The 26,734-nt window shown below is 39.8% G+C and overlaps 1 protein-coding gene across 2 annotated transcripts in view; it reads left to right on the top strand.

The window, feature by feature from the left end:
• Positions 1-26,734, top strand: part of NAV3 (neuron navigator 3) — an 849,425-nt gene that overhangs the window by 238,016 nt on the left and 584,675 nt on the right. For both annotated transcript variants that reach the window (XM_021093080.1, XM_021093078.1), the window contains exon 2: positions 10,427-10,833. Coding sequence is in view for 1 of the 2 variants with exons in the window: in XM_021093078.1 (XP_020948737.1) it covers positions 10,762-10,833 (72 nt within the window). In the remaining variant the exon portion in view is untranslated. The remainder of the gene's footprint in view (positions 1-10,426; positions 10,834-26,734) is intronic.

Here is a 26,734-nt window from a genome sequence, read left to right as displayed (position 1 = left end):
AGCAACGCAGGATCCGAGCCGCGTCTGCAACCTACACCGCAGCTCACAGCAACGCCGGATCGTTAACCCACTGAGCAAGGGCAGGGACCGAACCCGCAACCTCATGGTTCCTAGTCGGATTCGTTAACCACTGCGCCACGACGGGAACTCCAGAATTAACACTTCTATGTACTCAGCATCTAGCTTTGCTACGTTTTAACATCTGGCTTGAGAAATTTTTTAAAGACATGGAATCCTGCATCATTATCAAAGCTTCCTTTGCAGTCCTTCCCAGTCTCGTTTCTATGTCCTCACCCTGGGGGGAAAACAAAAATTACAAACCCTGCTCTCTTGATGTTAGATTTATTATCTCTCACACGTTTCTATGCTTTTGTCATGTTTCTGTATGTTTCTAACTGGTAGTTGGTATTTCTTAACATGATATTACACTCTGTTCTTGTGCAGCTTCCTTACTTGATGCATGATTATGTTATCAGTATTTGTCTTTGTAGATAGGTAGAGCTTTAGACTATTCATTTTAAAATCTATAAACCATGTAACACAAACATATGCCATAATTTACTTATCTGAATTTCTGATACTTGGATGGAGTATTTCTAACTTTTAATCAGTGCCAAGTGTGCTATAATGACCATTCTTATACATGTCTTTTAGTGTCTGCATTTCTTCCTAGGAATTCGATTGATGTGTCTGAGGATCTGATGACATTTCACTCTAACTAGTTAGCTGGCAAATTACTAACTATAGTACTGGCCATATACTAGCAGGACAGTTACCCACCTGCGATTCGTGAAAGTTTTAGTATTACCACATCTTTTCTAACAGTTGCTAGTGGTGACATATAAAAATTTTTAACAAATTGTCATCTGGAACATACTTTATCTCCCCAGTTTCTACTTTTCATCTGTTTTCATCTCATCCATGCTTGTAGGTGTTACCTGTTCATATAATTTGTTCCTTTTTTCTACTGGGTCTTTTGTCTTTTTTTGTAAGAATTCTGTTTTTAGTATGTACACGAACAAATACATATATGTAGTCAGCAAATAGCTGTTGTCAGTTTTATCTACCTCTTGTTAGAGTTAGCATTTTTTTTTTTTTTTTTTTTTTTTTTTGCTTTTTAGGGCCACACCCACAGCATATGGAAGTTCTTGGGTTCAGGGTCTAGTCAGAGGTGCAGCTGCTGGCCTACACCACAGCCAGAGCAATGCAGAATTCAGGCTGCATCTGTGACTTAAACCACAGCTCACAGCAACGCCAGATCCTTAATCCTCTGAGCAAGGCCAGGGATTGAACCTGCATCCTCATGGATACTAGTCAGGTTCCTTACTGCCGGGCCACAATAGGAACTCTGAGCATATTTTTATGTATTGTGTAAAAAAAAATTTATCTATTAATCTTATTTTTTTCCATGTAGCTAACTAGTTGTCCCAAAATCAGATTTTAAAATTATTTCTTTCCTCAATAAATTGCAACGAATAGTCTTCATGAGGGTGTGTCTGTTTCTATGTCTGAGCTACATATTCTGTTCCAGTAATTTGTCTTTTCTGTTGCCTAATATCTCTATGTCTTAAATGTCCTTGTTTTATATATATCTTAATATTTATGAAAGTGTGCATTTTTCAAAATTGCCTTGCCTAGCCTTATCTTTTTGTTCTTACATAGGAATTTAATCATCCTTTTTAGTTACATAAAAGTTATAATTTGAAATTTTAATTGGAATTGAATTTACAGAATAATTAAAATATAACTGTTCTCTTTGTGATGTTGAATTCTCCTATCCATAAACATGTCATATATCCCTTTATATAGAAAATTTTCACGTTTTTCAATTTAAAATGAGATCTTTCTACCTAAAGATATTAATATACTTAATATAGTTTTTATAGTTTTATTTTTATCTCTAAGTATATTATATTCTCTGTGACTCTTACTAATGGAATTGATTTTAAAATTATGTTTTTTTCACTATTTCTGTTGTTGTTACTGATATGAAAGCACATATTTTGTTGCTGTTTCATAAGTGATAGCCTTGTTTGATCTAAATTATTATTATTATTTTTTTGGCTTTTTTATGGCCACACCCACAGCATATGGAGATTCCCAGGCCAGTGGTCTAAACCGAGCTGTAGCCACCAGCCTTTGCCAGAGCCACAGCAACATGGGATCCAAGCCACCTCTGCGACCTACACCGCTGTTCACAGCAACGCCAGATCCTTAACTCACTGAGCAAGGCCAGGGATTGAACCCACAACCTCATGGTTCTTAGTCAGATTCTTTAACCACTGAGCCATGATGGGAACTCCTCTTCTAAATAATTTTAAATAAAATTTTCAAACTCTCCATATAACCAATAATATTATATGCAAATATTTTTTTACCTTTTCTATCCTTATTATTTTAATTTTTTTTTTTTTTATTATTTTCCCACTGTACAGCAAGGGGGTCAGGTCATCCTTAGATGTATACATTGCATTACAGTTTTTTCCCCACCCTTTCTTCTGTTGCGACATGAGTATCTAGACATAGTTCTCATGCTATTCAGCAGGATCTCCTTATAAATCTATTCTAGGTTGTGTCTGATGAGCCCAAGCTCCCGATCTTACCATGGTGATAAGTACCTGTGTATAAAGGTTTTTAGTTATATGGTTATAGACATTATTTTATTCCTGATTTTTAAGACACTTAGCATCACATACATGATTTTATATGTTTCGCTCCATTTGTCTTTATTTATAAGTAATGATTTGCATTTTTTACACTCTATATAAATGGTGTCATATTCTGTACAGTCCTCTGTTTGTCATTAGTATGATATTCTCTGCTCTAGCTATTTGGCTTCTTTCTATTCCATGATATTCTCTGCTCTAGCTATTTGGCTTCTTTCTATTCCTGTTTCTCTAATTTAAAATTTTCTTTTTATATTTAAATCATGAATGGGTATTGATGTTTATCAAAATGTTTTTAAGCATTTTTTTACTGCAGCCATATTATGCCAGTAGTTTTCTAGTATTTTTATAGTGGTAGGGTCCTTGATTAGATGTTACACTGGAGTCACAGCTCTGTGACTGGTTGGTTGGAGGGCAAGTGGAACTTCTGGCCCCAACTCTCTTTTTTCCTGGGGAAACTTTTCATCTTAACCCTTTCAGTTTGGGCCTGGATCCTTTTCTTTACCCCTTGGAAATATTTAGTTACGTAGAGATGACTGTTGACCCATGAACATTTTTTAATTGCCTGTCCACTTGTGGATTTTTTTCGCAGAATGCCTTCTGCAGTACTACACTGTCCACAGTGGGTTGAATCTGTGGACGTGGAACCATGGAAGTGGGGGACCGACTGTGGCGTTATACTTGGATTTTCTACTGCACAAGGGGTTGCTCCCTTCGCCCCCACTTTATTCAAGCGTAAACTGTATTGAACAATTCATTATCACAATTCAGAGCATGAACAATGGCCATTTCACCTCGGAGTAATAGTTAAAATTCCAAAAGAAAGTTCCGGTCATTTTTTAAAATGGTTTCCGGATCTGGTTTTATTACTCAGTCAGCAGTGTAGACATAGAAACTGTTGATTCTTTGGCATTCTCTTCGACTTCAATAGAGGTCATAGATCCTGGGAAAAATATGTGAAATAAAGTGCACTTCTTTATTTTCTTCATTTGTAAACAAGAAGCGTCCAGGAAGCCTGAAAGGATATAGAGTTCCAGATGATTACAAATTCTGGTGGTAAACTGGGCTTTATTTTTGCCACGTGCATGAATTGGAACACATAAGCACAGACTCCCACCCACAGAGCAAAAGAAAGTAATGAACTACTGTTACAATAAAATGACTCATGTGAAGCCTCCAGATTTAGTGTTGAAAAAAAGAAAAGCAAATTGAGTACACACGTAATAACAAAGTGTCAGGAACAGAGAAAGCAAATCTCTGCTGATAAAGCCGAGTAGTAGTTACCTTAATACTGTTGCAGGAGGGAAGAATTGGGCGTTTCATGGAGTTTTGGAAATGTTTTTTAATCTTGACGTGGTTGGTGGTTAACTGAGTGAATTAGAGGCTGTACACTTAAGATATTTGTACTTTTTGTATGCATGTGATGCCTTAATTAAAAAGAATGGCTAAAATACTTTCAGAGAGGGCTTGTTGCCTTTTCTAAACTGTAAATATGTTTTAATAGAAAGATAACTTTGAAACAACCTTTTCAGGTGTATAGGGTATTATAATTGGCCATTCACTGAGGTTTGAACTGTGCAGGTCCACTTACATGTGGAGTTTTTTCCAGCAAAGAGGTACTACAGTTTTACACAGTCTGCAGTTGGTTGAACCCATGGATGCAGAGGGCTGACTGCAAGGTGGATTTTCAATTGTGAGAGCATCAGTATTCTTAAAACCTCTGTTGTTGAGGTTCAGCTGGATTGGTTAGTGTTCTTACATTCACGTAGGCGTGTATGCATACATACATTTTATACGTTTTCATCAGAATCAAGAATCTCTTAATGAATGGCTACCAGTCTCCAGGTGTTATGTCATACCTTGGAGCTTTTGAGAATGTATGCAGGGGCTGACAGTCTAGGGCGGACGAGTAACTAGGTAAGCGTGATAGCATCAGGAAGTCTATAAATGCTAGTAGAACACTGGGGAAGACAGAGCTGACTCATCTAGAATAGGGTTGGAGGCATAAATGAAGTATAGCCTTCAGAGGGGATGCAGATTTGAGGAGACATTTTGAGAATGAGGGAAAATTTGTCAGGTGGACATGTGGCACTTACGGATGTGGTAATGCTCAAGTTGTAGAAGGACACATTGTCCTCAGAAACTCTCAGGTTTTTTGGTTTAACTATAAAAAAACAGAGAAGCTCAGAAGTGGTAATGCATGAAGCTGGAAAGTTAAAAAGGAATTGTGTTGGTGTAGCCTGTTCAATAACATATTAAGGCAATTTGATTTTGATTTTTTTTTTTTTTTTTTTTTTGGCTTTTGGGGTTAGAGAAGCATTGAAGACTTTAACTAAGTGTCAGGATTGTGTTTGCATTTTTCAGGAAATTTTGGCAATAGTATTAAGGTAATTTGGATCTTCCCTGGAGGTATGCCTTTGGTGCTTTTCTCAATTTATGTAATTCCATGAGTGATCTTCTCTTTTGACTGATGACTCTTAAAGCTAAAGCTAAATCTCTATTCCAGACTTCTCTCCTTTTTTTTTTTTTCAAACTTCTGAGTAGAATTTTTTTTCTGTCCCTGGATGGAAATGCGAGTTATTTCAAGTCTTGTTCACCTTTAGATAATAGAAGCTTTATGATCACTTTAGGTCACAAAATACATTTTAATTCAGAATTTAGAATATTTATTCAAATATATGTATGAAGATGTCATTATTCCACAGCTCTCCCTCTTCACCCAAATCGTCTGGGTACCAGTGCCCCTCCTTACCACATTGAGCTTGCAACATCTTACGTAACTGTAGTTCAGTGTCAAAGCCTGGAAATTGGCATCAGTGTAATCCACAGGTTTATTCATATTTCACCGTTTTATATACATTCCTATGTGTGTGTTGTTCCATGAAATGTTATCACATGTATAGATTCATACAACCACCTCTACGATCAAGATTCCATATCGTTCTCTTACTAGTAAATAAGACCTTCTTGTACTATGCCTTGTAGGCGCCCTTCCTTCTCTCTGATTCCTAACCCTAGGTAACCACCAGTCTCTTCTCCATCCCTCTTATTATTACTCTTATTATTGTCATCACCGTTGGGGCCCTATTCAAATATTTTCCATTGTTGCCTGTCCTTGCTTGAATTTTGGATTTTTTATATACAGTTATATAACAAGTACATTTTCCTACTCCGAGTTGCATTTCTATTTTATTATTGGAATATTCTGATGAATAAAAGTTCTTGATTTTAATTTAATGTTAATTATCTCTTTTTTCATTATGTGTAGTGTCTTTTGTCTCTTCTTTAAGAAAGCTTTCCTTAGATCATGAAGTAGTCTCCCAGAAGCCTTATTGTTTTGTCTACAATCCACCTGGAATTGATTATTGGGGCGATATAAAGGTCAAGTTTTATTTTTTTCCATATGAATATCGAATGGACCAGAACATTTTTTTGAAAAGACACTTACCCCATGGCTTTGCAGGTCCATTTTTGTAATTCATCAGGTGGCCGTATGTGTTAAGAGTCCTTCTCTGGGCTTTTGGGTTCTAAACTTGTCTACCCTTGTACCAGTTATATACTTTTAAAAAAATCATATTTAATTAATAAACACATTATCCCAATGGTGATTGACATTCTTTATAAAAAATGACCCAATATTTACAAGTTTCAAACACATTATAGGTTCTACACATGGTCTAGTAGTGGGTATTAGATTCTTTTTTTTTTAAATTTATTTCCCCAGTACATTCTTTTTTTTTTCTTCTGTACAGCATGGCGACCCAGTTACACATACATGCTTACATTCTTTTTTCTCACATTATCATACCTTTTTATTTACTGTTGTTTGATAACAGGTCTTCACATCTGGTAAAGTAAATTGTTGCAACTTGTTCTTTGTGCGTGTCTTGCATTTTCTTCGTCTTTTACATTTCCATGTATATTTTAGGAGCATCTTCTAGAGTTGTAAAAAGAAAACTGAAGATTTTGATTAGTAATGCACTGAATCTATAAATCTTTTAGACATGAATTGACATTTCTGTACTACTGAATCTTAGCTTATTAATATGTCATTGCTCTCAATTCATTTAGATCTTAACTTTTTGATGATATTTTATTTCATTGCTTTATCCTAAAGTTTTTAACCTCTTTTATGAGATTCAGCCCAAGATATTTGATATTTTTAGTGACAACATAAAATAGTATCTTTTTTTTTTCCACTGTGCAGCATGGGGACCAAGTTACACATACATGTATACATATTTTTTCCTCCCATTGTTGTGCTGCTATGTAAGTATCTAGACATCATTCTCAATGCTACTCAGCAGGATCTCACTGTAAATCCGTTCCAAGAGCAACAGTTTGCATCCATTAACCCCAAGCTCCTGATCCCTCCTACTCCCTCCCCCCCCCCCCCGCAGTATTTTTTTAAAGTTTCATTTTCTTAGTATCTGCTGCTGTTATAAAGAAATGTTATATATTGACTTTGTATCCAGGAAACTTGCTAACTTTGCTTACTAATTCTAGTACTTTATCTCTTGATTCTTTAGTATTTTCTGTATTTATCATCATTACATTTGCAAATAATAAGTTTGTTTCTTCCTTTTCAGTGCTTCCATTGCTTGCCTGCATCCTTCTCCCTCTTTCCCTCTTTCCTTCTGTCTCTTTTTTTTCTTTCCCTCTTTCATATTTTCTTCTCACCGCAAGGCTAGGACTTTAGGCACAATATTGAATAGACATCATGTTAGTGGATGTTTATAGGCTGTTCATGAGCAAATGGAAAGCCTTTAACTTTTCACTATTAAGTATGATGTTTACCATACATGTTTTGTGAATATACTGTCAGATAAAGGAAGATTACAAAAGTCCTCTTTTAGTCTTCATTTGTCTAGAGTTTTTTCTCACGAATCATGTTTAATTTGTCATATTCTATTTCTGCACCAAAAGAGATGAGCATATCATTTCTCTTCACTGTCTTGTTAATGCGGTGAATTACACCAATTGACGTTCAAATCTTAAACTAGTCTCTTATTCCTGGGCTGATACCAACCTGGAACTGGTGTGCGATTTATTTTATACTTTACTGGATTCAGTTTGCTCATGTTCCTTTAGGATGCTTGCTTCTGTGTTTGTTCATCGGTGAGACTGGCTTGTAATTTTCTGGATTTTAGTAGGCACCTTTTGTTTGCTTTATAAAATCTCTGATCTTCCCCATATCTTGAGTGCTTCTCTTGTGGGATTTTCTGCCTCAGGTAAGGATATCATCATCCATTTGCTCAGGTGCCCTTGAATCACACACCCACACTCAGGTCCATTCCAGTACCCGTTCCAGCACCTCCTCCCTTTAAACACCATATCACCCAGCTTCGTTATTCTTTCCAACTCCTCAGCTGCTGCACTAGTTCAGAATTCTGTTGTCTCTTTGATTGTTCTGATAATCCTTATAAGGTTTCTCTGCCAAAAATTTTGTTCTCTCCCATCTATTTTCCATGTTACAGTTAAGGTAAACTGGAGTTCCTGCTATGGCTCAGCGGGTTAAGAACCTGACACATAGTGTCCATGAGGATGCAGGTTAGATCCCTGTCCTCGCTCAGTGGGTTAAGGATCCAGTGTGGCCACAAGCTGCAGTGCAGGTTGCAGATGTGGCTCAAATCTGGTGTTGCTATGGCTGTGGCATGGGCCTGCAGTTGTGGCTCCTATTTGACCCCTAGCTCGGGAACTTCCATATGCTACAGGTGCAGCCATGAAAAGAAAAAAGATATTAAAGTTAAGAAGAACTGTTAAAGTCAAGAATTCTTTTATGTTAATTCTTTCTTAAACATTTGCAGTGACCATTTATTGAATTTCTTAGAACTCCTCAGATTGGCTGTGTTTTATCTCTCACACCCAAACCTTTGTTCTTTCAGTTTCCTTTGCTGGTAACATTCACATAGTACACAAACCTGTGCAGCAGAGCAGAGGGGAAACCTATGCAGCAGAGCTGAGGGGGTGTAGAAAGAGCAAGGGTTGACCAAAGAAAGACTAGTCAGGAAATGGGTCAGGAGCTGATTTTTCAGACATTATCTGCTTTATCATGGAATTTCTGTTTGACCTGGGATGTTTGTGGTACCTGGAGGTGAGTTCTTAAAGGGAGCATGCCATGCTCGACCCTTGTGCTCATTTCTGGATAGTACAGTTTATGGGTCATGTCAAAAATAAAGTCTATTAAGTAAATAACCAGGGTGGTGAGGAATTGTTGCAGCCACTGGGGATGGTTAACGCTGCTAAGGTGATACTTGAAGAACTGTCAAATGAAAAGGGAAATTAAAAAGATTTTGTGTACATTGATGACTAGCAGGATATAAATAATTGCAAATGTGCAGAAACATTCAGGAATAGAGACTTCATCTCCAAATTAGGAAGAAGAATCTAAAGACTGGAACTGCCCCAGTATGGAAGGTGCTGCCTCTTGAGACACTGAGTTTCCTCTTGTTTGACGTATTAATGCTGTGGTTGGTCACTTACGTAAAGAGAATTTATATATTAGGGTAGTGGGTACAAGACTCAGACTGCATCTAAGACTAAGTAAATTACAGACTCGGGATGAGACACAAGAATCAGTAGTCTGTGAAGCTTCACAGATGATTCCAAAATGCAGACAACTTGACAAGTGTCCTGCATTAGGGGAAGATTTCAACGCTTCTGTGGTTTTCTTGCATCAGAAGTGCTTAGAAGAGATGGAAAAACAATAATAAGAAGAACAGCCAAAACAGAATTTGAAGCACTACCCTGTAGCTTCCGAATTAGCAGGGTTGGGTGGACCAGGAATCTGTGTGATTAAGGTGGATTCCCAGGTGATTCAGTTTTCTAATTGGGTTTGGGAACCACTGGATTATAAGGAGAATGCCTCGAGCCTTCATAATCCAGCAAGGCACTTAATAAACTCATTAATGGTATCCCTGTGGACAATAAAATATGCAATATGAAATAAGACAACTGTGTCTAGGACAAAGAATGTGTTTGGTATTCAAAGGTATCTGAATTCAAATTCTAGTCCTGCTATACTGAATAGGCTTGAAAAATTTACTTACCCTTTCAACCTCCTCATCTCAAAATGGAGTAACATTATCATTTTATAGATTAATTTTGGAGTTTAAATAAAATTATTTATGAATAAGGAGTTCCCATTGTGGCTCAGTGTTCATGAACCGACTCGCATCCATGAGGATGCGAATTTGATTCCTGGCCCCACTCAGTGGGTTAAGGATCCAGTGTTACCATGAGCTGTGGTGTAGGTCGCCGACGTGGTTCACTCCCACATTGCTGTGGCTGTGGTGTATACTGGTAGCTGGAGCGCCAGTTCAACCCCCAGGCTGGGAACTTCCATATGCCACGGGTGCAGCCCTAAAAGTAAAAAAAGCAAAAAAAAAAATTATTTATGAATAGTGTCAGTTATATTGGGTTCTTTCCTAAATTCTGAAGCTCTGTGAATACTGAAATTAATCAGTGGGACCCTGGAGCATATACATGTTTGGTGAGTGTCCGTGTATTCCCTTTTGAGTTCAGCTTCAGTGTGCTTTGTATCCCTGATTTTAATATTCTCTTTAGTACAGGTATTATAATAGGTATTTTAAATCCCATAGGTTTAAAGAATAATGCCTTTCACTTGCTATTACTTTTATGTGAAATAGAATTCATGCATACATTTTTTTTTCGAAATTGGATGTTTCAGGTAAGAATTTTTCATTAATTGTGCTATGAAAGGCAGAGAATTAACTGTGTGCTTATTTTTTTTATCACAGGTTTACAGGAACTGCGTAATTATTTATTAAAATGGAAAACTGTGAAGAAAGAAGAAGATAGCAGTTGGAGTTAAAATTCCTGGATGAATATTTTGCTTTTGAGAAGTTAGCATTTAAAAACGATATGCTGATTTGGAAAGTCCTGGGAGTAGATTACCAAATTCATTTTTTCCATTCAATCAATGGATTTTTTAATCATCCCTTGGAGTTGATGAAGCTCAGAGACGTGTGTGACGGGAAATGTGGCATGCCAGTGTTTTCCTAGTGATTGCATCTCGGATTAGTTTGCTGCTTTTTTGAAGAGATTCCATTTTGAAGGGTAAGAACCTAATGTGATGGATTTATCTTCAGAGATGAACAGACATGAGAAGAATCCAGTGAGTCACAAGCTAGAAGATCAGAAGAAGGTAATGCAAATCCATTTTCTTTTGCTTGGTCCTTTTTGGTTAGGCTTACATAGAATTTTGCAATGTAAAATGAATGTGCTTTGAGAGATAAAGTAACCTACTGTCTTATGGAGATGAATGCTGCCATATAGCCATGTGTTGCTGTGGGTCCGGATTTGATTATCAGTCTTCGGAATTCATCCATCCAGTGGGTTGGGAAAGGGTTCTGCTGTATGCGTTCACCCTTGACTTGAGTCTAGTGCCAAGCTGGCCTGACCTCATGTGAAGTTTGCTGAGACTGAAGGTGAGGTGTGTGTTCACCTTGAGAGCTCCCCTAAAAGAGAAAAAAAAAAACACCTACCTTAGAAGTTTTCTGAGATTCAGGGTGAGGTGTGAATGATGGAGCAAGTTAGAGCTCCCCTAAAAGAGAAAAAATGCCTAGTTCAGAAGCTGTAGCTTGCGTCGGAAATTCTGACTTCATGTCCTTGGGGGCATGTCGACTTCTCATTTTTATAGCTAGCCTGGAAACAGAGTCATGAGGCAACTATGAGCTTCTTTGGTTTGCCTCCTCCTGTGTGATGTAGGAGGAACTAATGGGAAATAACCAGCAAGACCTGAGCTAATATTTCTTAAAAGAACAGGCTTAGAGAGCAACTGAGGAGGAAGCTGGGAAGTGAATACTGAGGATTGCATTTCAACCTCATTTTTCACCTTTTTAGAAACTCTTACCTGCCAAACCCTTACACTGTTGTGAGAACCAATTAGAGAGCGCTTATCAGAGGGGTCAGGGATGGTACCCAGGAGAGGAAACTTGCTCATAAGGAAATATATTATTTTTGTGGTGCTTTTATTGAATCTATTAGTACAAGAGAGGTGTGTGGGGACTCAGTGGCTAAGGCACAAAAGTGAAGAATAATGAGGTCATAGAAGGAAGATTTTTACTTAGACCTGGATCTGTGGGGCATGATTAAGGTTTGTTTTTCCATCTGTCTCACCTTTTACTTGTCACTTTGTGCTCCCAGAAGACAACCAGCTCTTTCACAGGGAAGACATTTAGAAAAGGCCGTAAAGAGTCCATAGCTTCTTAATTTGTTCTGACATTATGACCAGTGCCCCTAGAATGAAGGCTACAATGATCCCTTTGCATCGGTCCAGGCAGAAACAGGTGGATGGTTTTTATTCAGTTTGGTTCCTTCGTTGAGTTTACCTTAAGTATATCTCAGAAAACACTAAGTACTGTAAAATCCAAGATGCCTAGGATCAGTTGTCCATTCATGGTTGGATATAAATTTCTGCACAAAGAACTGTGTTACCAAGAATGCTATTGTGTTTTAAATGGCTGGCATTTTTTCTTGCTATTGGCACGAAAGATATTAATCCAAAAGAGCTGGCAAGGTAAGTTTCCGTCTAAAGCATGCTCTTCAGTTTCTTTCCTCCTGAAGAGCAGTGTAACCCCTTTCTCTATGCCTGCGTTTAAAATGTCCTCACGCTGATGATAATTTGCCTTATATACTGGGCGAGGGAGAGGAAGTGGTTGGGTAAGCAACTAATACTGCCGAGTTCACGTTTGTGATAGAAGTCCTGCCTTTCTGGCAGGAAAGCAAAGTACCTCCACAAAGGCTATCCTTTCATTTCCTGAATGAGAACTATTTTCTGCAAATGCAGAAAGGATTGCAAGCTAAAGAATGGACTGAATTTTAAAAGTCACTTTGAAAACTTCTTGAATGAGGCCTTAAGCAATGGTTTGTAATGCTGCTTAGGTGCCCAGATCAATTCACAAAGGATTGTTCAGCACATAAAGAACAGAAATAGAGTTTAGGCAAACTATGGAGATACACGATTCTGTTGGGGGGTGGGGGACCAACAAAAAACAGCTCGGTGTGTGGGACGAGATAATCCCCACTCCACTGAAGGCTCACCTTCTCGTTGGTAGGGAGATAGGGAAGGGGTGAACATTTTCAGTGAGTAGTATCAAGATGGCAAATGGGATTCTAATGATTTCCTGGCCACCCAGTTGGCGTAGACATGGCAGTGAATAAGCCAGAAACTCGGATGTTGATTGATCCATTGATCAATACTTAAGATTCAAATTTGTTAAGTGTCAGCGGGAATACCAGTCTCAGTGACAGTTTTGTGGGTCTGTATTAAGGAGAAGAATGAAATACAGCACCATAAATCTTGGCGGACTAAGCTCTGGGCACAGCCTGACGCCACACAATTGCCAGTAGAGATTGTAAGACATTGGTGTAATTAAGTGTGTGTAGTCCTTTGTGACGGATTAATTTAACAGGCACAGTGGTTCACATCAGCGAAATAAAATGCATTCCTTCTGACCTACAACTTGAGAATCCAGAGGTGAAACATTGATTTGGTTTTACTAAGAAATGTGGTCTTTCCCCACATTTGGCGCGTGGTAGACATTCAAAGCAATGTGCACTGGACTGGCTTGAATATAGGTTCCTCTTCTGAACTCTGCACAGCTCATTTCTTGTTCAGTCTATAAGTAGCTCACTAGCTTTTGTTCTTAATTTTAAATATGCGGATTTGTACTAATTGTGCCCTGTTTCTAAGTGGAAACTTTTAGGTCGCTGAGCGTGCGAATGTGTGAATCTGTTTTCTAGTGCAGTAAGTAGGCGGATGTCGGTGAAGAGGTCGTTTGTGGGGTGCTCACTATACACAAGGCACATGTTTGGACCTTACTGACTTATTAAGAAAGTGTCTTCTGACAAAGATAAGCACCCTTTCTCCTCCTTAATATCTTTGATCCTGTAAAAATAATGGCAAGAATATATATACTAAAAAAAATAGACACACTGTTTTTCAAAATTAAAGCGTTCAAAAGTGTGTGTGAATTCTTGGGCTTCCTTTTAATTAATGCCTCATCACCTTACTTAGTCTGAACAGAGGAAAACATACTTGAAAGTTAAAAAGGCATCATCTGGGCAAATTCTGCATTGAAGTGTGCTCTTCATTATGCGCAAACCAGAAATGTGGATCTTAAAGAGGATGAGAATACGTCTGAGAATCTCAGATCAGCTCGGATTAGTGTAGGACTAGGTGGAATTCAGTTGTCTTTTTGATTCCTGTGGTTTTTATCAGTAGGACTTTCAGTTACGATTGGCCCATAATCCTGCTTGTGGCATTCAGCTTGGAATGTTCCAGATGGGAAAATTATGATGGCATCGCAAAGCTCCTGAATGCCCATAATGAGGTGTTTATTTTTGGAAACTTTACCTTTTGACCCTTGCATGCTTATTGTTGCCAGTTAAATTGGTATATTGCTTTTGACTAGTTGTATTGCTTTGTGGCATTACTTCTGCAAAAGCCCTGGGAAGAATGAAAGCCCTCTAGGTACAAATGTCACTTCTGTGTAATTAATTGTGACCTTGGACCGAAAAGCACAGCTTGGTAGATTTTACTGTCAGTCTAATTGTAGCAGTTTGCCATTCAGACAGCCCTGGGACACTGCTTCATTGCTCCATGAGTATTTTGTGTATTAAACCAAACCATTTGTCATAGTTAGCAATTTACTAGATACCGCTAAGAGTAGCAGGATACACATTTTGAAATGATGACAATTAAACACAATTAATGTAGAGTTGGGAGTTCCCATTGTGGTGCAATGGAAATGAATCCAACTAGTATCCATGAGGATGCGGGTTTGATCCCTGGCTTCACTCAGTGGTCGGGGATCTGGCATTGATGTGAGCTGTGGTGTAGATTGCAGACATGTCTCAGACCCCATATTGCTGTGGCTGTGGCTGGCAGGTGCAGCTCCGATTCAACCCCTAGCCTGAGAACTTCCATATACTGTGGGTGCAGCCCTAAAAAGCAATCAGTTGATCAGTCAGTCAATCAGTCAGGCAATCGATATAGAGTTACCTGTAGGAATTATTTTGTTTCTCTGTTCTCTAAATCAGAAAGGGATGAACAGCATTTTTTGCACATTACATGGAGATATTTGCTTTTATGGAATTGTACAGGATTGATGCCATCTGTTTTTCACTTCTGGAAATCATGCCTCTTACATGTTAGTATTGTTTTTACACTGCCCTGAAAAAAAACTCAATGTAATTTCCAACACATCATGTCTTTCTTTCTAAGCGATGACAGTTACTTCAGAAGTGACATACTCTGGGTATAGTCTGAGACATGGAAAATCATGGAAATGCGAGAAATGATTGTATTTATTAGTAGAAAAAAGGAATTCTGATTTTGCGAGGCTGTATTATGGGCAGCCCCTTTGATATTGTGGGGCTTAAAATCAAGTTTAATTGGGATGTAGAGAAAGCATCGTCTGTAAGTGACAGAGAGTGCTTCATCACTGTCTCTGCATAGACTAGTTTTCTTTTTTTTGCAGTTGATGTTATATAGAAGTGTGGTCCAGGTGTGTATCTGCATATGACTGGGTTAGACTATTCTAATAATTTTACCGAAAACCTTACCCAGTTATGGTTGCCGATGCTTTATAGAGTAAAAGTACTTTATCAATTTAAAGCTTGTCTCATTTTTACCTTTTTTTTTTTTTTTTTTTTTGGAGTGTGCTGATACTCTTACTTTAGACTTCATTTGCAGCATTTTTTTTGCAGTGATGATATATAACATAGCCTCATAGAAGAGTCAGGAAGTGTATTGGGATTATTCTCACACGTGTTGAAGACTACTTGAAATTGGGTATATTGTAAACTGATAAAGTTCTGTCTTCTTAAGAGAAAATATGGAGATCAATCACTAAAGAAGAGAGGCTTAGGACAGATCCAGCCCCTGCATTCTTTGATATTCGTGAAGGTTGGACTTTGAACTTTATTTTCATAAATCTGTATGACTTCTTTTTTGTTACTGTGTATGATACATGTTAAAAGGACCATGAGGAAGGTGAGGTTTCTGAAGCAAAAACCACATCATTTATTAATCGTCCAATCCTGAAGTATGACTGCTAATATGAATGGATTATCTCAGGATTTCTTGAGACAGGTCATCCATTTACTGGTTATGAAACGTTCAGTTTTTAAAATATAGTTGATCTTTTATTAAGACTTGGCTTGAACTATGTGGATCTGCTTAGGTGCACATTTTTTTCAATATGTACCTACTGCAGTATCACATGATCCATGGCTGGCTGAGTCTTTAGAGGCAGAACCTCGGGTAGGGAGTGTGAGTGGAAAATTATAGGTGGATTTTGGACTTGCAAGGGCGTCGATGCTTCTAACGATGCATCGTTCGAGAGACAGCTGTACATTGAGCAGCGCTTTTGTACCATTATTTATTAAGGAGACACCAATGTGAATATCAAGCTCACAAAGAAAACAGTACTGTTACATCATCGTGATGTTGGTTAAGCTGCCCCGAACTTCTCCCTCTGCCTCGTCGTCGTCTTTTATAAAAGGATGCTGTCAACAGCCAACTCTCAGGCTCTTGATCTGGAGTTCTCTATGGATGAATTAGGTAAGGTGAGGTCTTTTCCTGCTCAGAAATGATCCTAGAATCTTCTCTTTCAAATGCAAACTTGGACGGACCCTCCTTTAAAACTTCCTCTGCCGTATTATTGATGTTCCTCAAATAGACTTCTGTAAGTTTGTGTGGCCACTTGCCTTTTTGTTTCTGATAGCATATGTTTTCAGTGTAAATAGCCTGGGATAACAGAAAGAACTGGAAGTAGATAAAAGTAAACACTGAATAGTGGTGTTCCTTTGTTCTGAACTACACCGTGTTCCTTTTCCTGATTGGCGGATTGAAGATGTCAGTGGATATAATGACCATATAACCTGCATATAGATGAACAGACAAAGCAGATAAGCCTGAAATATATGACACTTGAATTAAATATGTTTTGAACATTCCGAAGGCAGAATAATACTGCACTTCGTATATTGTAAATTGTTATGGTAATTAGTTATCATAAAATATCTCAGTGTTAATTTTACTAACATAAGGTTTAGTAAGGTTTAATTCCTGTTTTTTTTCCATACGTACCTTCCTCTGTCTTAATGTTAGTATGTGTTATTCAAGCTTTTATTATTTCATGAAGGAATGACTGAAACTAATTTTCTTTCTTTTAAAATAGACTGAAAGGTATTCGTACATATGCAATGTAGAAAACTTGGAATATACCAATGCCCCAGTATGCTCTCACCTTTCTATACATATATCATTCAATTTTATATATACATTTATATCTAGAGTATACAAAAATACAACTTTTTAAGGAAATATTAAATATTTCGTGACCTGTTTTGAATGGCAAATTATATCATTGTTAGTTTCTTTTTAGGATTGTGTTTCTAAAGGGGCTGGGGCTTGTTTCCTTTGGACCATAGGAATATATACATTTGAGCATCACACAATAATTTAAAACCAATAGTTTGCCCAGGTCCAGTTATCTCTCTTTAGATTCTAGTTGAGTATAAACATGAGGACTGAGCTTCCAGAAAGCTTACCCTTGGGTAACCAAGTGGGTAAGAGCTGCATGAAATGAAAACATAGCATTTCGTTTATGCATGAAAACATGCCATTAAAGAAGGCTGAGGTCACAGGTGTGGCTCGGGCTGGCGGTTGCAGCTCTGACTTGATCCCCAGCCTGATAACTTCCATATGCTGAAGGGCGATGCTCCCCCTCCCCCCAAAAAAAGAGGGCCGAGGAGTCCCTGCTGTAGCTCAGCAGGAGATTGAGGACCTGACTAGTATCCATGGGATGCAGGTTTGATCCCTGGCCTCACTCAGTGAGTTAAGGATCCGGCGTTGCCACAAGCTGAGGTGTAGCTCACAGACATGGCTCGGATCTGGTGTTGCCGTGGCTGTGGGTAGGCTGGCGGCTGCAGCTCCACTCTGATTTGACCCATAGCCTGGGAACTTCTATATGCTTCAGGTAAGACCCTAATAAGAGGGTGTGAGTATCAAAATCAGGAAGATAGACTTATTCCTCATTTACAGAGGCCATAGATTTGTGAATCCGCACAAAATCAGAATACAAGTTGGCGCTATAATGGAGGGAGAGCAAGAACAGAAGGTATAAGCAGAGAAGAGTTGGAGGTGTTGGGCGAAGGCTGAGATGCTTCATTTCGTTTCATGGCCCCTCATGAGCAGGGCCATCTGGTTCAGTAGCACCAGAACAGAGTGGACAGACGTTTCTGTTTCTGTTTTCCTTCTGTAGAGACTGGCTCAGTACTTCCAGGACTGAGGCGGCTCAGTGGTGATGCCGTGTCTGGGATAAGGGGACATGACAAAGGAGATGTAGTGATGCGTTATAAAAGCAGTGGACATACATTTTGTCAATTTGATGTGTAAATTTGAAGTACTTAAAGGAGAAAAAATCAGGACATCATCAACATCTTGCTCTTCAAGGGATGTTCTGAGGAGCAGCAGCAAGGGCATTCTCAGCTGGGAGCACGTAAGGAGCCGAGCCTCAGACCCCACGCTAAATGCCCTGAATCAGAACGCATGTTTGCAAGGAGGTCTCGGGGTGATTCTGAGGCATCAGCGGTCTCTGTCCTAGCGACCGTGTCTGAGAGGTCCGCAGTGGGATTAAGCTCTAGTCATCTACAGTCGTGATAAAATGCCCTTTATTTCCTTTCTTCTGGTTCTGGTCCCTTTGCTACTTTCCTTCCTGTGTTTCCCGGAATTGTCAGCCACATCAGCTACTTGCATTTCAGTAATTGTTTCTGTCCAGCTCTGGGGAAACCTAAACTGAGACATTCTATATCGAGAGTTCTGGGCTCATGTTTGGCTCTGTGTTAACACAGCTGCTTGGAACTGAAGTTTTTGAGGAATTCTGCTATCCTTTTTATTCATTCCTGTTTTATCCGTGGCTATCCCAAGTGCATACCCAGACAGATGATAACATCAACATGTGTGCAGTAAGACTGACCCTGACTTATTAACTCTCAGTTGACAGGTAACCCACTCCCAGGACAGCTGCCGCCACCTCCCACTGTCACCCCTTTGGGGATGGATTCTGCAGCTGAAAGCATCCCAAGCAGTTGCTAAAGGAGCTGCCTTCACCTCTTTCCATCTCCCCCTTTACCCCATTCACTACGAAATAAACAAAACTGAATCTGGTATTTGGGATTTGGGGCGAGATTTTATGTGAAATCCTCCTATTCACTCCTCTCTACAAGTAAGTTTCCCTGCTGTGGAAGCTAAGTATACACACAACAGTGGTTAAATGGGACCAAAGGGTAGCATTACAATAAGCGTGTGTGTGTGTTTGTGTGTGTAAATATGTATGTGGTGTGATTATTAGAGAAATGCAAATCAGTGCTATGAGGTACCACCTCACCCCAGTCAGAATGGCCATCATTAATGAGGAGACAAATAAGGAGTTCCCATCGTGGTGCAAGAAAACAAATCCGACTGGGGACCATGAGGTTGTGGGTTCGATCCCTGGTCTTGCCCAGTGGGTTGAGGATCCAGTGTTGCTGAGAGCCATGGTAGATATTGCAGATGCGGCTCAGATCTGATGTTGCTGTAGCTGTGGTGTAGGCCAGAAGCTGTGGCCCCAATTCAACCCCTAGCCTGGGACCTCCATATGCCGTGGAAGTGGCCCTAAAAAAAGTCCACAAATAACAACTGCTGGAGAGGATGTGGAGAAAAGGGAACCCTCCTGCACTGTCGGCGGGAGTGTAAATTGGTACAACCACTATGGAAGACAGTATGGAGGTACCTTAGAAAACTAAATGTAGAACTACCATATGACCCAGCAACCCTTCTCTTGGGCATACATCCAGACAAAACTTTCCTTGAAAAAGACACATGTACCCGTGTGTTCATTGCAGTACTATTCACAATAGCCAAGACATGGAAACAACTAAATGTCCATTGACAGATGAGTGGATTAAGAAGATGTGGTATATATATGTACACACACACACACACACACACACACACACAATGGAATACTACTCATCCATAAAAAAGAACAAAATAATGCAATTTTCAGCAACCTGGATGGAACTAGAGACTCTCATACTAAGTGGAGTAAGTATGACAAATACCATATAAATACCACTTGTATCTGGAATCTAATATATGGCACAGATGAACCTTTCCACAGAAAAGAAAATCGTGGACATGGAGAACAGACTTGTGGTTGCCAAGGGGGAGGACACAGAGTGGGGTGGACTGGGAACTTGGGGTTAAAAGCAGCAAACTATTGCCTTTGGAATGGATAAGCAATGAATCCTGCTGCATAGCACTGGGAACTATGTCTAGTCACTTGTGATGGAGCATGATAATGTGAGAAAAAGGAATGTATATGTGTATGTGTGCCTGGGTCATCTTGCTGTACAGTGGAAAATCGCAGAACACTGTAAACCAGCTGTAATGGAAAAAATAAAAATCATTAAAAAAATAATATATATGTGAGTGGAAAAACATGTGGAATACTACTCCTAAAAGTAGATTGTCACTGAGAAAATGTGGTATCTTAGGTCCAGAAGCCAAACCTGGGTTGTCTAGTCCCTCTCAGCTAGGATCGCTGCTCCACTAAGCAGACCTGAACATACTAACCAAGTTGGTTGTGTGGATGATGATGGACAGAGAGAGAGACTTCCCAAAGAGAAGGACCCTGTTAGGTAAACTAACAAATAAGCAATGCAATGGAAAACCCATTTATGCTCATGATGCTACTGTTTGCAGTAAGAAAAAAACAACTGACCAATAATAAAATACGGTCAGTAAATAATAAAATAATGTCTTTGGGAGGATCCAGTAGAAAGTAGTGTTGGGATAGTTAGGAGCAAAGGATCCAGTATTTGATTCTTGGCTTTGGCATGCCATCAAATTACTCAACTTCTGTCTTCTCCTAGTTTTCTCATTTGCTTCATTGCATAAAATGGGAGTAATGAAAATGATAATATACAAAGCATTTGGAGCAATGCCTCACACACAGAAAACATTCCTTAACTGGTGGTTGTAGGGGTGAACTGAGGAGTTAGACATGGTCTCTCTTCTGTGGACAGCAGCCAGCATGTGAGCCAAAGGGCAGACTTCTCATGCTTAGACTTGCTGTGAGGACTTGGAAGTGCTGAAGCTGAGTGGCTTCTGGTTAAGTCTCATCACAGCAGCCCATTTTAGATGTCTCTCATCCATCAATTTAAACACTCTTAATGACAACTTCCTGAAGGGTGAAGGCTTCTTTATTTGAGAATAGGAGCAAAACACACACACACACGCACAGAAAGATGGAAGTGGAACCTGGCAGTCAATCTTCATTTATCCTAACTTGCTCTAGGGTGAAACTTCTCTGTGGGTCTGAGCACTCTTTCCTACTTTCCGTTAGACTTGGTGTTAGTGGTTCATATCTGAGGCCAAGGCTCAGGTTGCCTGATTCCTGAAGAGAGTTAGGAGTTGGTGCTTAGAATATTTTATCTTAAAATACGGATCAAGGTCAACCCCATGTGACTGGAGCTCAACCCCAGAGCTGGTCAGAGGTAAAGTTGTGCGTTCAAAGACTTTATTTCCCTTAGGTGATGAACTTGATAAGCTGAAATACTTTCTGGCCATGGCATATTGATGAGTAAGAAGTTACATTTAGTTAATGGTACGTTTTAAATAAAATTTACCCTCCAAATTCTAAGCATGAATATGGGTTTTGTTTCTGTTTTCAAAGTGTATCAAACATAGGGAAAATTCTCAATTCATCCACTGGACTTGTGCTTTATCAGAATTTCCACAGTGAGAGTGAAAATGATATGTGATAAAGCAAACATAATAAAATGCTAATTGTAGAGCCTAGTGGTAGGTATATAGGTGTTCACCGTAAAATTATTTTAACATCTCTGTGTGCATGGAAATATGCACAGCACCGTGGGGGATATGTTAATGAGGAATGACGCTTGCTTGCACCATGTTTATAATCTAGTAACAGTAACATTTCTCTAACTTTTCTGCCTTATTTGTGCAAGCCTGATGCTCCTCTTCAGTGTAACTTAGGGATCAAGGGAATTTAGAGGATTTTAGAAGGGTTACGGGCGACGCTGCTACTCTTTTTTTTTTTTTTTTTTTTTAGCTGCATTATGTAGTTTTTTTCAATTGGCCTGGGATCCTAAGCAGCATTTTTTGCATGCTATAAATGGGAAATACACTCATAATTTTCAACAGTTGACTTTAAAAATCAGTTTTAGGACTCCATCCTATATGTATTGATTTTTCCTTGACTTAAAAATAAATTCTGTGTTCAATCATTTGCATGTTTCATAGAAACATATTCATTTGAATATGGATATGATCATTCTAAGCATTGATGCAATAAAAGGAAATGTATTTTTGTGGTTTTTGAAATCATTCTCTGTGACCAATTTTTTTTGTATTTTATAGCATAAATTCCTTTATAAGTACTTCTCAACACATATTTCAGTGGACAGTATAGTTGGTTAAATACATTAAAATGCATTAAATGTGCAATATTTAAAATTGTATATTTAGAAGCTATTTCTTGTTTTTTTTTTTTTTTTTTTTTTTTTTGGCTGCACCTGTAGTATATGGAAATTCCCAGGCCAGGGATTGAATCCAGGTCGCAGCCATGACCTACTCCGTAGCCATGGCTACGCCGATCCTTAACCTACTGCACCAGACTGAGGATTGAACTTGCACTTCAGCAGTGATCCGAGCTGCTGCAAAGACCACACCTGATTCCCAGTCCGCTGCTCCTCAGTGGAAACTCTTCTTGTGAGCATTTTTGTGTAGTGGCAGAATAATGCGTTAGTGCCCAGTGGATGCACTTCTTGGCTAAGAGTTTTCTACAGTATTTGGAAGGTTCTACACATTGCTTGCTACCTTCCAGCTGATTAACTGGGCTTTGGAAAGTGATCGAGAGCTAGAGATAGAGCTGAGTCGAGTGAGTGGTAATGCTACCCTTTGTTGTATTTTAGCATAATATTTTGTTTGAAGGTGAATATTATCAATTTACAAATTGTACACAGACTTAAATGGTGCACTATTTTGGCCGAATGCATTGTGTATTTTTGGAATGCCTATAGTGCCCTGTGGTAGGTAACAGGAATGCACTTTACTCTCTTGACTAATGAGTTTATCCATTTATATCCATCATCTTCCTTTGCATAACAAAGGTAGTCTCCTAACTAATATTTGAGTATCAACCTGTAGTTTGTTCGATTTTAAAATTTTATTTTAGTGTCATTGACTTACAACGTTGTGTTGGTTTCAGGTGTATAGCAAAGCGAATCAGTTATATGCATACATATATCCATTCTTTTTCAGATTCTTTCACAGGTTTTTCCAGAGTATTTAGTAGATGTCCTGGTGCTATGCGGTAGGTTCTTGTATTTATCTGTTTTGTATGTAGTAGCGTATATATGTTAATCCCAACCTCCTAGTTTATTCTTCCCTCATGGTCTCCCCTTTGGTAACTGTGAATGTGGTTTCGAAGTCTTTGCGTCTGGGTTCCTGTCGTGGCTCAGTAGAAACAAATCCGACTAGGAACCGTAAGGTTGCAAGTTCGATCCCTAGCCTTGCTCAGTGGGTTAGCGATCTGGCGTTGCCGTGAGCTGTGGTCTAGGTCGCAGACGCGGCTCGGATCCCACGTTGCTGTGGCTCTGGTGTAGGCTGGCAGCTACAGTTCCGATTAGACCCCTCATCTGGGAACCTCCATGTGCCACAGGTGTGGCCGTAAGAGGACAAAAACCAAACAAACAAACAAAATCTTTGGGTCTGTTTCTGTTTTGTGAATAAGTTATTTTGTATCTTTTTTTAAGATTGAACATATCAGTGATCTCATATGGTATTTGTCTCTCTCTGACTTACTTAGAATGGTCATCTCTAGGTCCATCCACGAGCACCTGTAGTTTAGAGCACTTTTCCTCGCATTTCTCTCCACACCTGCAACACAGTGGAGCTGAAAGGCAGAGATATTTTTTATGTACATTCTCGGGAAGTACTTGCCCATCAGAGAACTCACCAGGTTGCTTCTTGTTTTTTGCTTAGTGGTCTATGATTTTATTTAAAAGTTTATCTACCTGTGTTTAGGGTGTTTTTTATGTGCATGTAAATCAGTAGCCAGTCATCTCTCTTCTTTCTTAAAGACATCTAATTTATTGATGTTTTGTTAAAAATCCATTCGAAGAATGTAAATATGTTGAAGCCTTTCTCGTTTTCTTTTTTAAAAAAATCGTTGCAGTATAGCCGTCTTGCAATTGGTGTTCATTTTAGGTATAGAACAATGTAAATCCGTTATATGTATATCATCCCTTTTCAGATTATTTTCTCATATGGGTTATTATCCAGCATTGAGTAGATTTCTCTGTGCCATACAGTGTGAGTCTGCATAAGGTATCGTGCTCCGAGCAATGTTTTTAAGAGCTACTTCCAAAACGACTTTGAAAAGGTGGGAAAAATGAGACTCCAGATCTGGGAAACGGCCCTTCTCTGTCAGCATTCAGCCTGGTTTGGTCACATTAGACCTGTCACACTTGGGAACTTAGAGTCAAGGTTCTCTGTCTTATTAAAGGTGACAGATTTCATTAAATCAGACTAAGCTTCATTTAATTGCCAGAAAATATGTCGTAAGGAACAGAGGTCCTGTTTAAACTTGATAGGCTACACGGAAAGGTAGGGCCACAGTCCATCTCAGCTTCTCAGCTTTGCCAGCCTCATCAGGCACCAGAAAACCCGCAAAGCTTGGCTCCCTGTCCTCCTGGCTGTGCCAGTGACACATGTGAGTACATGCAGGTGAGGGGGCTGCCTGGCTTCCCTGCAGTGAGGCAGGATGTTCTCTTGGATCACAGAAGTGTGCGGGGTTTGCTCACCCTGATGGAGACGGATGGGGGGTGGGGGCCATTTCCAGGCCCGGCCACGTCGTTTCTGAGTCAATAGTCAAAATGAAGTAAACTAGAGATGTGCCCATCTTTGGACCCAACATTTTGTATCTTATTTGGTGCAACAGGGAGATGGCTGGGGTGTTCTCTATCAAGGGCCCTTTTCGATTTTCTACTTTTTTTTTTTTTTTTTTTGTATTTTAGCCTTTTCTAGGGCCTCTCCCACGGCATATGGAGGTTCCCAGGCTAGGGGTCGAATCAGAGCTGTAGCTGCCGGCCTACACCAGAGCCACAGCAACGGGGATCTGAGCCGTGTCTGAGACCTACACCACAGTTCTTGGCAACGCCAGATCCTTAACCCACTGAGCAAGGGCAGGGATGGAACCTGCACCTTATGGTCACTAGTCAGATTCGTTAGCCACTGAGCCAGACGGGAGCGCCTCGATTTTCTACTTTGACAATGCTTTGCACTGGTGCTTCAGCCGCAAGCATCATCTTTTCCTAACGTTCATGTTTTTTACAAATGCTAGTAGCTGTAGGGTATGAACTGAAACGTGCCCATTCAGCTCTGAGGCAAGGCTGCTCTTCTTCAGAAAGTGGTGGAAACTGCATGAATTTGTCTGTTTTCTGCATTTTGCTGCTGGTAGTTAATTTTATACATTATATTTTCATTATTAGATGTTCTCCTTGAAACCCTTACCAGCTGTTTGATTACACAACTTGTTGGCTACGCTGTACTAGTTTTAGCTCATCCTGTCTTGGTAAGAGGCCTTTCTGTTTTAATAGTTGCTGGTATTGGCAAACCGTAATGTTTGCGAATAACAGATAAACAACACCTCGTTTGTACGTGTATATCCTCTAGCAGTGGGAAAGGGTTATTTAAGGTTAAACTTGAAAAACAATGTGAATGTTGTAATTCATGGCTGAACTTCTCTCTGTTAAATGTTTTTATATAATTATGAACTGGTGGAGTGATGTCCACATTGCTTTGGGAGAAAGGTGTAAAATAGTGGGAATAAAAACTGTAACCTGGGAGTTCCCATCATGGCTCACTGGTAGCGAACCTGAGGAGGGCTCGATCTCTGGCCCTGCTCAGTGGGTTAGGGATTGGTGTTGCCGTGACTGTGGTGTGGGTCGCAGATGTGGCTCAGATCCCGAGTTGCTGTGGCCGTTGTGTGGACTGGTGGCTGCAGTTCCGATGCGACCCCTAGCTTGGGAACATCCGTATGCCTCAGGTGTGGCCTTAAAAAGGCAAAAAGAAATAAAAACACCTACGCTTGGAGCTCCCGCCACGGCTCATTGGGTTAAGAATCCGACGGCCGCGGGTCAGGTCGCTGTGGAGTGTGGGTTCAGTCCCTGGCCCAGTGCAGTGGGCGAGAGGATTTGGCATTGCCACAGCTGTGATATGGGCCGCAGCTGTGGTTCAAATCAGCCCCTGGCCTGGGAACTTCCCAATGCCGTAGGTGTGGCCATAAAATGAAAACAAAATCCCAAACAGAACAAACCCCTGGGCCTTAACATTTCTGTAGCACTTGCGTTTATTCGGTGTCTTTCATGGTCGTTTCAGGTACGAAGTTAGCAGTCACTGGGATCAGTGGTGTAAGGGATGCTTTAAAAGGCGCGGTGCCTCCAGGTTTATCACTTGCCTTCCTCAAACTTGCAGTGCCTTCAGGGCACAACCTGAACTCCCTGCCACGGCCTGCAGGGCCCTTCGTGATTTACTCCCCTCCCCCTTCAGTCTTGTCTCCAAGCTTCAGGGCTCCCCGTTCCTCCTTTTCAGGTCCCACGTGTATGCACGCCCTTGCCAAGGATCGCAGGCGTCAGGACCACCACATCAGACCTGTTTCCGGTTTCTCCTTTTCGAGCATTTTCCTTTAGACAGCAGCCACTGTTTCGTTTTCTCCTGTCAAACAGTGTTGGATTATGCTCTCTGTGCCTGGGTGGTGGGCTTCTAGTAAAACTCCCTTGGACTCTGGACAGCGTTAGTTTCAATAATTTCCAGTAACCCTTTTGCTAGGGAAGAGAACACGAGCAGGTGCACACACACACACACACACACACACACACTCTTTTATGGGCCATACTGATATGTAAAATACATGATGTCAGTAGCTCTGTTGATTTCCTTACCTCTATCAGTTCTTGAAAACTTG

Source organism: Sus scrofa, chromosome 5 (genome assembly GCF_000003025.6).
Source record: "Sus scrofa isolate TJ Tabasco breed Duroc chromosome 5, Sscrofa11.1, whole genome shotgun sequence".
Taxonomy (NCBI): Eukaryota; Metazoa; Chordata; class Mammalia; order Artiodactyla; family Suidae; genus Sus; species Sus scrofa.
Note: the sequence above shows the minus strand (reverse complement) of the source record. Positions and strands in the feature narration are given on the sequence as shown.